The sequence below is a fragment of the Stegostoma tigrinum genome, chromosome 14 (assembly GCF_030684315.1).
Source record: "Stegostoma tigrinum isolate sSteTig4 chromosome 14, sSteTig4.hap1, whole genome shotgun sequence".
Taxonomy (NCBI): domain Eukaryota; kingdom Metazoa; phylum Chordata; class Chondrichthyes; order Orectolobiformes; family Stegostomatidae; genus Stegostoma; species Stegostoma tigrinum.
The window spans coordinates 66,629,650-66,644,300 of NC_081367.1; the positions used below are offsets into that span (position 1 = coordinate 66,629,650).

General features: G+C 43.9%; 1 protein-coding gene across 4 annotated transcripts in view; it reads left to right on the top strand.

The window, feature by feature from the left end:
* The first annotated feature begins 1,511 nt into the window (after positions 1 to 1,511).
* Positions 1,512 to 14,651, top strand: part of LOC125457949 (glutamate-rich protein 6-like) — a 66,833-nt gene continuing 53,693 nt past the window's right edge. For 2 of the 4 annotated variants that reach the window (XM_048542769.2, XM_048542768.2), the window contains exons 1-3: positions 1,971 to 2,411; positions 9,460 to 9,535; positions 12,966 to 13,096. In XM_048542769.2, coding sequence (XP_048398726.2) covers positions 2,330 to 2,411; positions 9,460 to 9,535; positions 12,966 to 13,096 — 289 coding nt within the window. In that variant the 5' untranslated portion in view covers positions 1,971 to 2,329. Of the gene's footprint in view, positions 1,527 to 1,970; positions 2,412 to 9,459; positions 9,536 to 12,965; positions 13,097 to 14,651 lie in introns of those variants that run through there. The other 2 variants (XM_048542766.2, XM_048542770.2) reach the window with 2 other exon arrangements.

The following is a 14,651-nucleotide window of genomic DNA, read 5'->3' on the forward strand; positions in this document are numbered from 1 at the left end:
TCCACACCTCTACCTGAGTAAAAAACCTACCTCTAATGTCTCCCCAGTATCTACCTCCACTCATTTTAAAACTATGTCCCCTCATAATAGAACATAGAACAATACAGCGCAGAACAGGCCCTTCGGCCCTCGATGTTGCGCCCTCCTGTGAACTAATCTAAGGCCCTCCCCCTACACTATCCCATCATCATCCATATGTTTATCCAAAGACTGTTAAAATGCCCCTAATGTGGATGAGTTAACTACATTGGCAGGCAGGGCGTTCCACGCCCTTACCACTCTCTGAGTAAAGAACCTGCCTCTGACATCTGTCTTAAATCTATCACCCCTCAATTTGTAGCTATGCCCCCTTGTACAAGCTGAAGTCATCATCCTCAGAGAAAGACTCTCACTGTCCACCCTATCTAATCCTCTGATCATCTTGTATGTCCCTATTAAATCCCCTCTTAGCCTCCTTCTCTCCAATGAGAACAGACCCAAATCCCTCAGCCTTTCTTCATAGGGCCTGCACTCCAAACCAGGCAACATCCTGGTAAATCTCCTCTGCACCTTTTCCAATGTTTCCACATCCTTCCTGTAATGGGGCGACCGGAACTGCACACAATATTCCAAATGAGGCCGCACTAGCATCTTGTACCACCACCGTTGTAGCAATAACCTCCCTGCTCTCGTATTCTCATCCTTGAACCACGATGGGAACATCTGTTATTGTCTTACTGATCATCTTACTTACCCGTCATACCCATTTTTTAAATATGAGATTCAGGCAACTCAAAATCCTTCATAAAAACCGAAAGAACTGCAGATGCTGTAAATCAGGAACAAAAACAAAGTTGTTGGTAAAGCTCAGCAGGTCTTGCAGCATCTGTGAAGAAAACAACAGTTAATGTTTCAGGGCCCGTGAGCCTTCCTCAGACTTGAACCATCCCCACCCAACAGCTTCCAACGCTTAGATAATAAAATGTGAGGCTGGATGAACACAGCAGGCCAAGCAGCATCTCAGGAGCACAAAAGCTGACGTTTCGGGCCTAGACCCTTCATCAGAGAGGGTCTAGGCCCGAAACGTCAGCTTTTGTGCTCCTGAGATGCTGCCCGAAACGTCAGCTTTTGTGCTCCTGAGATGCTGCTTGGCCTGCTGTGTTCATCCAGCCTCACATTTTATTATCCTGGAATTCTCCAGCATCTGCAGTTCCCATTATCTCAGCTTCCAACGCTTGGCCAATCTCATCCTCACCCTCAACAACTTCTCTTTTAACTCCTCTCATTTTCTTCAGATAAAAGAGGTGGGAAAGGGTACCCGCGTGGGCCCTAGTTCTGCCTGTCTCTTCATGGGTAAGTGGAACATTCCTTGTTCCACTTGCATTCTGGCCCTCAGCCACAACTCTTTGTCCGATACATCGATGATATCATCCAGTTCAGAGGGAGGGTCACTGAACCCAAAATGTTAACTCCGATTTTTTCGTCACAGATGCTGCCAGATCTGCTGAGCTTTTCCAGCAACTTTGTTTTTATTCAAAGCCCTCCAGGTAAGATGAGGTGAATGAAACCCTTCTGCGGCATTGAAGGGTATGGGCCAAAGGCAGACATTATGAAGTTAGGTCATAGATCAGCCATGTTCTCATTGAGGGGCTGAATGGCCTACTATCTACTGCTCCTATTTATGTGGTGGGTGGTTAAGATCCGGAACATGCTGCCGGACGATGAGGTGGATCCGGGGGATTTAACTGCGCCTTTTCCAAAGGGAATGGGATAAGGAGGGAAAGCATCTGCAGCATTGCACGGAAGAGCGGGTGTAGGCTGGGGAACCGGACGCTCGCTAGGTTGCTTGCGCACGGAGACGATGGGCCGAATCGCCACCTCCGTTGCAGTGACCACGATGAAGAGAGCCGGCAGCGTCGGGCGGAAGGGTCAGCCGGGAGGCGGGGCCGACGGCAGCTGCACCACCCTCCTGCTCACGTGACTGGATCGGCAACACTGGGAGAGCGTAACGAGTGAGGGGGGGACCAATGGGCGTGCGCCAGGTTTCTATGGCAACACACCACAACAGTGAGGGAGCGACCCCTCTCTGGCGGTGCTCTAGATCGGCGTCTGTTAAAAAACATCCAAAACCACACGGAAGTGGGAGAAAAGGGAAGGACAGCTGGTGGGGGTGGGGTTTGATGTGTGCAGGATGAATGATTTGTACATTGATTTGTGAATGATTTTTCATAGAAGTTTCCCCGTGCGGCTTGCGAAGGGGGCTGCGCCGCAATAAGCCTCTCAGCTGGATACCACCCTCCCACCCCCTCCCACAACCATCACCACCTCCCCGGAGAGAAAGAGAGCTACGATGAGCGAGTTCAGCAAGAGCAAGACGGATGACAGCGACAGCCAGGAGCTGGAGAATTTTGCCCAGGATGCGGACAAATCAGGTAACCACTGCGACTGTATTTAGCCAACGAGCTTCCCCCACCCTTTGCCCGGCCAGACAGGACCAACAAGAGGCTGGCCATTCAGTCCCTCCGAGCCTGCACTGCCCTTCTGGGGTATCTGACAGAAAAGGTTGAGTGGTGAGGCCCCCAGACTGGCAGTCCAGAGGTTCTGGGCAACTCAATAGCACGTTTGTGGAAATTCAATCAATAAAACCTTGAAGATATTTAGTCTCAGCAAAAGTGCCATGAAATATGACCGTTTGTCATAAAGACTGGTCTGGTTTTCAATAGTGTTCTTCAGGGTAGGAAATCTGCCATCCATGCCTCGTCTAATATACATGTGACTCCAGACCCACAGCAGTGCTTGACTGCTGTCTGAATTGGCTGAGCAAGCCACTCTGTTGTAAAAATGGGCAATCAATGTTGGCCTAGCTAGGGATACCCAAACAGAGAGATCAGCCTCACAGCTCAGTGTGGCTAATACTCTTAACCTGCCTCCTGTCATCTTAAACAAGGAGCCAAAAGCAGAAGCTGCTGGTAAAGCTCAGCAGATCTGGCAGCATCTGTGAAGAAAAACAACAAAGTCAGCATTTAGGGTCCAGTGACCCTTCCTCAGAACATCTTCCTCTCATCTTACTTTATCTAGCTATGTGGAGAAGCTTGGCTCAGTTCGTAGTACTCTTCCCTCAGATCATTGTGCCTCTCAAGACACTTTTAATTAACACTGATGTGATTGTTAGTTGGAGCTTGGATTCAGTCTGATGCCTGTACATTTGGGTTGCCAACCGTTCAGTATTGGCCTGGAGTCTTTTGGAATGACACATTAACATTATGAACACTGCTGTGAGCATAATCTGGGGAAAAATGAATCTATTTTCTTTTGCAGAGAGAAAGCAAAGTTACTGTTTTGGTTCCAGTGACCCTTCTTCAGAACTGATTGTTACTAGGAAAACATGGTTTCTATGCTGTTGATAGGAACAGATAGACAGCTAAACACAGAACCTGGAGAGACAAGTCAAAAAATGGATGGATGATTTTGAGGGACAGAAGGAGAAAAGCTGTTAATGGGGATAAAATGAAGTTGAAAATGGGATGGCTGTACTGAAGGAGTGTACTTAAGAGGGAAATCAGGAAGGCAAAATAGGGACAGGAAAAAGCTTTGGCAAATAGGGTTAAGGAGAACCCAAAGGGATTCTACAAATACATTAAGGACAAAAGTGTAACTTTGGAGAGAGAAAGATCATGAAGTCCACAAATATGTGGAACCACAGGAGATGGAGATACCAAACAAGTATTTTGTATCCAAGATAACAAAGTGTGAAGCTGGATGACCACAGCAGGCCAAGCAGCATCTCAGGACTACAAAAGCTGACGTTTCGGGCCTAGACCCTTCATCAGAGAGGGGGATGGGGTGAGGGTTCTGGAATAAATGGGGAGAGAGCGGGAGGCGAACCGAAGATGGAGAGAAAAGCAGATAGGTGGAGAGGAGAGTATAGGTGGGGAGGTAGGGAGGGGACAGGTCAGTCCAGGGAAGACGGACAGGTCAAGGAGGTGGGATGAGGTTAGTAGGTAGGAAATAGAAGTGCGGCTTGGGGTAGGAGGAAGGGATGGGTGAGAGGAAGAACAGGTTAAGGAGGCAGAGACAGGCTGGACTGGTTTCGGGATGCAGTGGGGGGAGGGGATGAGCTGGGCTAGTTGTGGGATGCAGTGGGGGTAACTGGGCTGGTTTTGGGAAAATTCCATCCCCTATTCCCAATTCCTCCGCCTCCGCAGCATCTGCTCCCAGGATGAGGCATTCCACTCCCACACATCCCAGATGTCCAAGTTCTTCAAGGACCGCAACTTTCCCCCCACAGTGGTCGAGAACGCCCTTGACCATGTCTCCCGCATTTCCCACAACACATCCCTCACACCCCGCCCCCGCCACAACCGCCCAAAGAAGATCCCCCTCGTTCTCACACACCACCCCACCAACCTCCGGATACAACGCATCATCCTCCGACACTTCCGCCATCTACAATCCGACCCCACCACCCAAAACATTTTTCCATCCCCACCCTTGTCTGCTTTCCAGAGAGACCACTCTCTCCGTGACTCCCTTGTTCGCTCCACACTGCCCTCCAACCCCACCACACCCGGCACTTTCCCCTGCAACTGCAGGAAGTGCTACACTTGCCCCCACACCTCCTCCCTCACCCCTATCCCAGGCCCCAAGATGACATTCCATATTAAGCAGAGGTTCACCTGCACATCTGCCAATGTGGTATACTGCATCCATTGTACCCAGTGTGGCTTCTTCTACATTGGGGAAACCAAGCGGAGGCTTGGGGAACGCTTTGCAGAACACCTCCGCTCGGTTCGCAATAAACAACTGCACCTCCCAGTCGCGAACCATTTCAGCTCCCCCTCCCATTCTTTTGATGACATGTCCATCATGGGCCTCCTGCAGTGCCACAATGATGCCACCCGAAGGTTGCAGGAACAGCAATTCATATTCCACTTGGGAACCCTGCAACCCAATGGTATCAATGTGGACTTCACCAGCTTCAAAATCTCCCCTTCCCCCACCGCATCCCAAAACCAGCCCAGTTCGTCCCCTCCACCCACTGCATCACACAACCAGCCCAGCCTGTTTCTGCCTCCCTAACCTGTTCTGCCTCTCACCCATCCCTTCCTCCCACCTCAAGCCGCACCTCCATTTCCTTCCCTACTAACCTCCTTGACCTGTCCGTCTTCCCTGGACTGACCTATCCCCTCCCTACCTCCCCACCTATACTCTCCTCTCCACCTATCTTCTTTGCTCTCCATCTTCGATCCGCCTCTCCCTCTCTCCCTATTTATTCCAGAACCCTCACCCCATCCCCCTCTCTGATGAAAGGTCTCGGCCCGAAATGTCAGCTTTTGTGCTCCTGAGATGCTGCTTGGCCTGCTGTGTTCATCCAGCTTTACACTTTGTTATCTTGGATTCTCCAGCATCTGCAGTTCCCATTATCTCTCTCAAGTATTTTGTATCAGTGTTTAATGTGGAGAAGGATTTGCAAGTTATAAAGTGTGGGGAAATACATAGCAACATATCAAAAAATGTCCATATTACAGAGTAGGTGTTGCTGGATGCCTTAAAACACATAAAGGTGGATAAATCCCCGGGCCCTGATTGGGTATATCCTCAAACTCTGTCAGAAGCTAGGGAAGTGATTGCTGGGCCCCTTACTAAGATATTTGTATCATCGAAAGACACAGATGAGGTGCCAGAAGACTGGAGGTTGGCTAATGTTGTGCCACTATTTAAGAAAGGTGGTGAGGAAAAGTCATGGAACTTTAGACTGCAGAGTCTGACATTGGTGGTGGGCAATTGTTGGAGGGTATCTTGAGGGACAGGAGTTACATAATTTTGGGAAGGCAAGACTGCTTAGGGATAGTCATCATGGCTTTGTGCTTGGGAAATGGTGTCTCAATAACTTGATGGAGTTTTTTGAAGAAGTAACGAAGAGGATTTATAAGTGCTGAGCAGTCGACATGACCTATATGGACCTTAGTAAGGCATTTGACAAGGTTCCTCATAGTAGACTGGTTAGCAAGGATAGATCACATGGAATACAGGGAGAGCTAGCCATTTGGATACAGAACTAGCTCGAAGCTAGAAGACAGATGGTGGTGATGGAGTTTGGTTTTTAGACTGGAGACCTGTGACCAGTGGTCTGTCACAACGATCAGTGCTTGATCCACTGCTTTTCATCATTTATATAAATGATTTGGATGTGAACGTAGGAGGGGTATTGTTAGTAAGTTTGCAGCTGTTACCAAAATTGGAGGTGTAGTGGAGAGCAAAGAAGGTTACCTCAGAGTACAACGGGAAATTAGACCAATGGGCTGAGGAGTGGCAGATAGAGTTTAATTTAGACCAATGTGAGGTGCTACATTTTGGAAAGGCAAATCAGGGCAGGACTTACACACTTAATGGTAAGGTCCTGGGGAGTTTTGCTGAACAAAGAAACCTTGGAGTACAGGTTCAATGTTCTTTGAAAGTGGATTTGCAGGTAGATAAGATAGAGAAGAAGCTGTTTGGTCTGTTTGTTTTTATTGGTCACTGCATTGAATAGAGGAGTTGGGAGGGTCATGTTACAGCAGTATACGACATTGATTAGGCTACTTTTGGAGTATTGTGTGCAGTTCTGTTCTCCCTGCTATGGGAATGATGTTGTGAAACTTGAAAGTTTCACAGAAAAGATATACAAGAATGTTGCCAGTGTTGGAGAGTTTGAGCTACAGGGAGAGGCTGAATAGGTTGGATCTATTTTCCTTGGAGCATCAGAAGCTGAGGGGTGACCTTTTAGAGGTTCATAAAATCATGAGGGGCATGGATTGGGTAAATAGGCAAGGTCTTTTCCCCGGGGTGGGGGAGTACAAAACTAGCAGGTATAGTTTTAAGGTGAGTGGGGAAGGATATAAAAGGGACCTAAGGGACAACCTTTTGACCCAGAGGGTGGTGCATTCATTGAATCAGCTACCAGATGAAGTGGTGGAAACTGCTACGCATATAACATTTAAAAGGCGTCTGGATGGGTACATGAATAGGAAGGGTTTAGAGGAATATGTGCCAAATGCTGGCAAATGAGACCAGATTAATTTAGGATATCTGATCGGCATGGACAAGTTGGGCCGAAGAGTCTATTTCTGTGCAGTATATCTCTGTGACTGTATGAAAACAGCCCATGTAATGCTAGGACCTAGGGTGTGGGGATGGGTAAAGGACTTGGAAGTACGTGTTCAGATTCTAGAATTATTGAACTTGATATTGAGTCTGGAAGGTTGCAGGGCCCCCAAGCAGAAGAAGATGAGATACTGTTCTCCCAGTTTGTGCTGAGTCTCACTGGAGCAATGCAGCAGGCCCAAGACAGAGGAGTTAGCCAGGGAACGTGGTAGTGTGTCAAAACTGCAGGCAACCTGGGGTCATTTTAATGACAGAACATCAGAGTTTGCAGCTTCAATCTGGATTGAAGATTAGCATCTTGCTTTCTATCCTTCTAGAGATTTTTGGTTTATCAGAACTGCAGGATGTTTTGGCTGACCTATTGAACTGTCTGACTGTAGGTTAGAAAAAAATGATTTTATCATTTGATTACTGGAAGCCTGGTCAATAGTATTGATGGAGAGAGAAACATAGAGGGAGAAAGAGAGATTGAGAGGCCATCATGGCACTGGTTACTTAATTGTGATAACGATACAAATAAAACAAGTGATCAAAATGTAAACCATGGTGAGAGACCAGCCTTAATATAAAATAAAATATAAGAGGTTTGCACAATGTTGAATATTACAGCGTACAGTAGAATGCACCTTATCCAAAATCTCTGATATCCCCATCAGGTGATTGCTGTTGCTATTTACAATACTAATGTTGTCTGTCTGAATTGATTGTAAGTTTTTTTTAATTCTTTCATGGGATGTGGGCGTGACTGGCAAGACAAGCATTTGGTGTCCATCCCTAGTTAGCCCTGAACTGAGTCACCAGTCAGATCATTAACAGAGGCTAGTTAAGAGTCAACCCCATTGCTGTGGATTTGGTGTCATGCATAGGTGAGTCCGGGTAGGGATGGCAGATTCTTTTCCCTCAAGAATATATGTGAAGCAGACAGGTTTTTACAACAATCGATGGTAATTTCACGGTAACCATTACTGAGACTAATTTTCAATTCCAGACTTTATTAATTGAATTTAAATTCCACCAGCTGCTGTAGTTCCCAGACCTTTTGCCTCGGCCTCCAAACCCCCTGCTTACAGTATTTTTCCTTCATTGCCTTCAGTATAGAGTCAAAGGCAGAGAGGAATTCACTACAGAGTCTGAAATGGTGAGGAGAAGTTATTTTTTATTAATTTTTCATTAATTTCTGTAGGTTTCTCGAGGTTGCAGTCTGTAAAGACGAGCTTTGATTCAATTCCTGCTATTTCCATGAACTACAAAGGGTTAACAGGCATTGTTTCTCTACTAGAGGCATAAGGTTCTGCTGTATGCTGGATAATGTTCATTCTACTGAATGTATAATGATAACTTAACATGGGTGGTACAGTGGCTCCCAGCACCAGGAACCTGTATTCGATTCCACCCTCGGGTGACTGTCTCTGTGGAGTTTGCACATTCTCCCTGTGTCTGTGTGGGTTTCTTCTGGGTGCTCTGGTTACCCCCCACAGTCCAAAGATGTGCAGGCTGGGTGGATTAGCCGTGAGAAATGCAGGGATAGGGTCGGGGTGCTGGGTGTGGATGGCATGCTCTTCAGAGGGTTGATGTGGAATCAATAGGCTGAATAGCCTACTTTCACAGTGTAGGAATACTATGAAAATGCAGGAATGCATATAGATGATGGTGGATAAGGTACTCAATCAACTGATCAGTTTTGAAGAAAGGTCACCAGACCCGAAACGTTAATTCTGTTTTCTCCTTCACAGATGCTGTCAGACCTGCTGAGCTTTTCCAGCAACTTTGTTTTTGTGGCTCAATCAACTTTGATTGACCTGCAGGCTAATTTGTTTTTTATAATCCTTATAGCGTGAGAACAGACCATTAGGCCCGTCAAGTTCATACCAACCCTCCAATCAGCATCTCATACTGACCCATTTCCCGATCCTGTTCCTGTAACCCTACACTTCCTTTGGCCAATCCACCTAACCTGCACATCTTTGGATTATGGAAGGAAACCAGTCCACCCGGAGGAAACCTACACAGACATAGGGAGAATGGGCAATATCAGCATAGACAGTTGCCCAAGGCTGATACCAAACCCAGATCCCCGGTGCTGTGAGACAGCTGTGCTCGCCACTGTGCCTCCCATATTTTAGTATTCACCCCTTATTCATAATGTTAAATGTTGCTTAAAAACTAAGTCCTTAATTTCCTGTTTAAACTTTGAGTTTGTTTCTCTCTGTCATTCTCATGAAGTTTAAGTTGATGATTATAATGATATATGTAATACTTAGCAATCCAATGATCTTCTGACTATTTCTTTTTCTAAATATTAGCCATCATTACTACTTTCTTCTCTCTCTTCTACAGTTCCTTCAAGTCCCTCAAGTATAGCAGAAAGCTTGACACAAACAGAATTGAGAACTGACACAACATTTTATGATGGGTAAGAATTCACAAGTAACCAGCATAAAAAACTCACATTTTAAATATTCATTGGAATTCACTGCAGAATCTGAAATGGTCAGGGGAAGTTTTTTTTAATTAATCACCTTTAGAAGCATTAACTTATTTAACCAGTTCAAAATGCTGACTGAACAGCCTTTGTCCTTCTTTAATCATTCAGTCTCAGGATTAGGACATCACTGGTGAGACCAGCATTTATTGCCCATTCCTAATTGCCCAAATGGCAGTTAAGCATCAACCACAAGCACTAGATCTAGAGTCACATGTAGGCCAGACCAGGAAAGGATGGCAGATTTCCTTCCCTAAAACACATTAGTGAACCACATGTGTTTTTCTGACAATCAACGATAATTTCATGGCCATCATTAGACTCTCAAATCCAGACTTTATGAATTGAATTTATAGCAGGATTCAAATGTAGGTCCCCAGGATATTAGAAACAAAAACAGAAATTGCTGGAGAAACTCAACAGGGCTTGCAGCTTCTGTGCAAAGAAATCAGAGTTAATGTTTTGAGTTCAGAGATCCTTCTTCAGAACTGTTTCTGGTATCCAGAATCTGTAGTTTTTCCAGTTTCTTTTCCAGGGTATTACTTGGGTTTCTGGATTAATAGTCCAGCAATAATACCTCAAGGCCATTGATTCACATGAGGCATTCCCAGTGTTAATATCAGATTTCCAGCATTATTTTTTCTTTCAACTTTATAAGTTAGCATTGCATTCATAATTAAATACAACAACACAAACAAGCAATTGAAAAACTGAACATACTTGAGGCTTGTTAGTGTCTGTGCCAGGAAAAATCAGCTCTGTAGAATGGTTTGGAGAATGTGCAAGCAACAGCAACATCCATGATAACAAGAAGGGTCTGGGCCCGAAACATCAGCCTTCCTGCTCCTGGGATGCTGCATGGCCTACTGTGTTCATCCAGCTCCACACCTTGTTATTTCACTTATATAACACTTTTTATCTGGAAAAGTAATTGGATAAGATTAAACACCAAGCCATGGAGATTCTAGTGGTGGTAACAACAAGCTTCATGAAACTGCAGCAATTGCCACTGGGTTTCAACAATACATATATTGTTATAGATCATGCAAGATCTTGAATTGTATAATGGTGCTACCTGAATGCAAGAGCTTTGTTTTCTTTATCGCAGGTGTTATGATTGCAGCTGATGTTATTGGTCAGTACATATCTCAGACTGAAACCTGTCCTAATGGACTATATTTTGCTTTTTTGGTATTTCTGAGGAGTAAAGAATAAGCACATAATGCTGCCAATTTGGTTTTAACCATAAAATGGAAGTTTATTATGCAAAAGAAATGAATACAAAATAAAATGAACCAAGTTAATTACATCTAATGCATGTTTAAAAATTACAAACCACACAATAAACAAAAATCCTATTCATCTCAACAGCATTCCATTACAGTACTCAAATACCAGAGAGAATTCCTTTCTCTATCCCACACAAGGTCTGGCTTACCTGTGGGTTCAATATCTGATCTCCAGAATCTGGTAGTGTCCTCCTTCATTAATCATACAACTGAGATGAGGCTATTTCAATTTAACTTAACACCTTCAGTGTTTTAACCAAATCTTTCTGGTTTTGGAACTTTTGAATGAAACTCCTTGCACTGAAGTCAACTATTATTAACAATTCTAAATTAACTTCTCCCTTTCTCAGAAACATCTACTTTACATAGGGTCATACAGCATGGAAAAAGACCCTTTGGTCCAACCAGTCCACGCCGACCATATACATCTTCAGCTAACAACCCTGTAGGACTGCCCTAAATTTAAACTAAAACACTGTTTCCCCAGCTATGATGCTTCCAATAAGAATCCCAAAAAATCTAGAATACTTCATCTGAAAACTTAATGCCCAACACTGTTTACTGTTTACTTGGTGAAAAATCCATAAGCCACTAGTTCAAATTCAAAAACCCAAACTCAAAAATAAATTACATTAAAATATATACACTTTGTGCACCATGCATCACACAGGTCAAAATCATATTTATTCTAAACAATAAGAGTAGGAATAAGTTTGCATACAAGTAAGCTACTGATGTTCGAATGACCAGGTTGTCCTCATTGAAATAAATTAAACATAATCTAAAGTGTTGCTGTAAAAATCCACATGATGGTTAAGAAGATGTTTAGCACGTTTACCTTTATTGCTCAGACCTTTGAGTGTGGGACTTGGGACATCATGTTGAAAATGTACAGGACATTGCTGAGGCAATTGGTGGAGCACTGTGTGCAGTTATGATCGCCCTGTTGTATGTTAAGCTAGAGAGGATTCAGAAAAGATTTACCAGGATGTTTATGGGAATGGAGGATTTGAGTGGAAGATATAGGCTAGATAGACTGGGACTTCTTTCGCAAGAGCATAGGAGGTTGATGGGAACCTTACAGAGGTTTGTAACATCATGAGGGGCATAGGTAAGGTGAATTACAAGGGTCTTTTCTCTAGGGTGGGGGAGTTCAAATCTAGAGATTTTTTTTAAGGTGAAAGGAGAAAAAATTAAAAGGACACAAAGAGCAGCCTTTTCATACAGAGGGTGGTTCGTATATGGAGTGAACTGCTAGAGAAAGTGGAAGATGCAGATACAGATACAACATTTAAAAGATGTTTAGATAAGTATGTAAGTAGGAAATGTTTGGAGGAATATGGGTCAAACGCAGGCAAGTAGGACTAGTTTAGTTTGAGAACATGGCCAGCGTGGGCTGATTGAACCGAAGGGTTGGTTTCTGTACTATGTGACTCAATGAAACAGACAGGTTTTAATGATAGTCTAAAAGGAGCGGATTAGCATGGAAATGCCAGGCCTTTAGGGACTAATCAACTTAGAGCAGGTTGATTAGAAAATGGAATATTACAACATGCAAGAAGGCCATTCAGGCCATTGCGTCTAAAACAGCCAACAAGTGGCTTACATTTTCACCCTTAAACTAACTACATGTCGCATGAAAATTAACATCTCAATTTTCTGACTAAACTTTGAACTCTGTCATTTACATGAAATTTAAATTGATGATTAAAACCATCCTAACATGAGTGAAACTTTTCCTGACTGTTTCTCTTTACTTATATTAGTCATTGGTACCACTTAAAGCTTAATCCTGTTTTCTAGCTCTGTAGTATTGTAGGTTTAGTGCACTTCAAGTACCAATCCAGATACTTTTTAAATATTAGAAAAGTCTCTGCCATCTTTTCAGACACAGATTTCCAAATCTCACTACTCTCATCTACATTTCATGGATCTCTCCAAACAGATACCTGTTAAAAGTAATAGTAATAGAAAGGTATAAATTTGTGAATTGCAAACAACAGAGTATTTGCACTTTTAATTTCGGGTTTGTTTGAGTCTGTTTATATTAACTTTGTATTTCCATGGAACAGTTCCAGTGAAATCATTTCGGACATTGTGGACTCTCCTGTTGCAATTCTGGATCCCGACAAATTTCCAGTAACGTCAGTTCTCACACAGACTGATTCCAGCTGGCTGCTTAGTCACAGCCATAGGCAATTTGGTAAGGAACTGCATTGTCTCTGAAAGCAAATACTGAAAAGAGAACAGAGAAAAGTGACTGTTCATCTGAATTTGATAGAGTGCCTTTAATTTGGTAAAACAGCCCAAGATGTTTCGCAGGAGCACTCTCATATAAAGTGAAACTCTGGACCACACAAGGAATAATTGGATAGATGTTCAAAAAGTAGATTTTAAAACAACAACTTGAAGAGGAGAAAGAGACAGAGTAGAGGAGAAGTTTAGGCATCTGAAGACATGTTCAACATTGACAGAACAAAGGAAATCAGTGGTGGAAGTGGTAGGTGTGTGGGTGTGTTATATGAGTGGCTAGTTTGGAGATGTACAGAGATCCTGCAGGGCAAGGAAACGTTATGAAGAGCCAAGATTACTAGGGTCTGAACCCTGTAGTGTTTTACAGCAAAGGCCTCCATGAGTCAACAAATTTGCAAGTGTTTAGAGTGGTCATTCACACATTTACTGCAGTGCACTGTGCACTGTTGACATATAAGAGCACTATAGAAATTCCATCAGCACTGTTTCTCCTCATATTCAATGGGAGGACTATCTCTGGGCTCTTCCTTGAAGCCAGTGACACAAGCATTCAGGCAAAATCCCTGTAAATCAGTTTTTTTGGACAGGACATTCTGTCTGGATGGCCAAAAGGAGTTTACCCCAATAGGTCTTTATCCTCCTCAGCCAAATGGCCAGTGTTCCAGGGTGGGATAAAGAAAACACTTTAGTGACACCCTGAAGCTATCCTTGAAATGCTACAGCATCAATGTTAATGGCTGGGAGGAGCTTGCTACCAATGGGTCAAAGTGGTGACAATTTATGCATCAAGTTGTTTCATGTTTTGAGTCACAACATATTAACGATGAGGCAGGGCATCAGCAGAGAAGGGAAGAAAAGAAATCAGATGCCACTCTTTGGCTCCCCCTTCCTTACGGGACATTCTGTTCCATGCCTCCAAAGCTATGCGGGTCAAGATTCTGTTGTTTCACATGAAGATCCAACTCAAGCAGACAAGCCTGAGTTGACATAATGAGGGACAGCCAAAGGTGAAAAGCCTTCAAGGATCTGGGAGGAACAAATGGGGTCATTGATTTGTCCCTTTGCAAATGGGGGTGAGCGTTTTCCCAAATCTCGGCATACTATTACCAGGCATTTTCAGTAGGGTGGTCTCCTTGAGCCCCCACTCACTTTGACAGTGTCAGCCTGTTTAAGTATTTATAAGAAGGAAGAGAGAGGCCAGAGTGATCATAAACCCCTGCAGAGAATGAGACTGGGGAAATACTGTTGTCATATTTGCAAATGATTCAAAAGTAGGCGGGCAGGGAAGTAAAGAGGATGACACAAAGTGTTTTATAGAGGGATGTAAACAGGTCAAACAAATGGGAAAAATCTTGGCAGATGCAATACAATGAGGGAAGTGTGAGATTCAGCCCTCTGGCAGAAAGAATAGAGGAGCCGAAGATTATTTAAATGGAGAAAGACTGTAAAAAGCTGCAGCACAGAGGAATTTGGGGGACCACTGTGTATAAAATCAGTTCCATGTC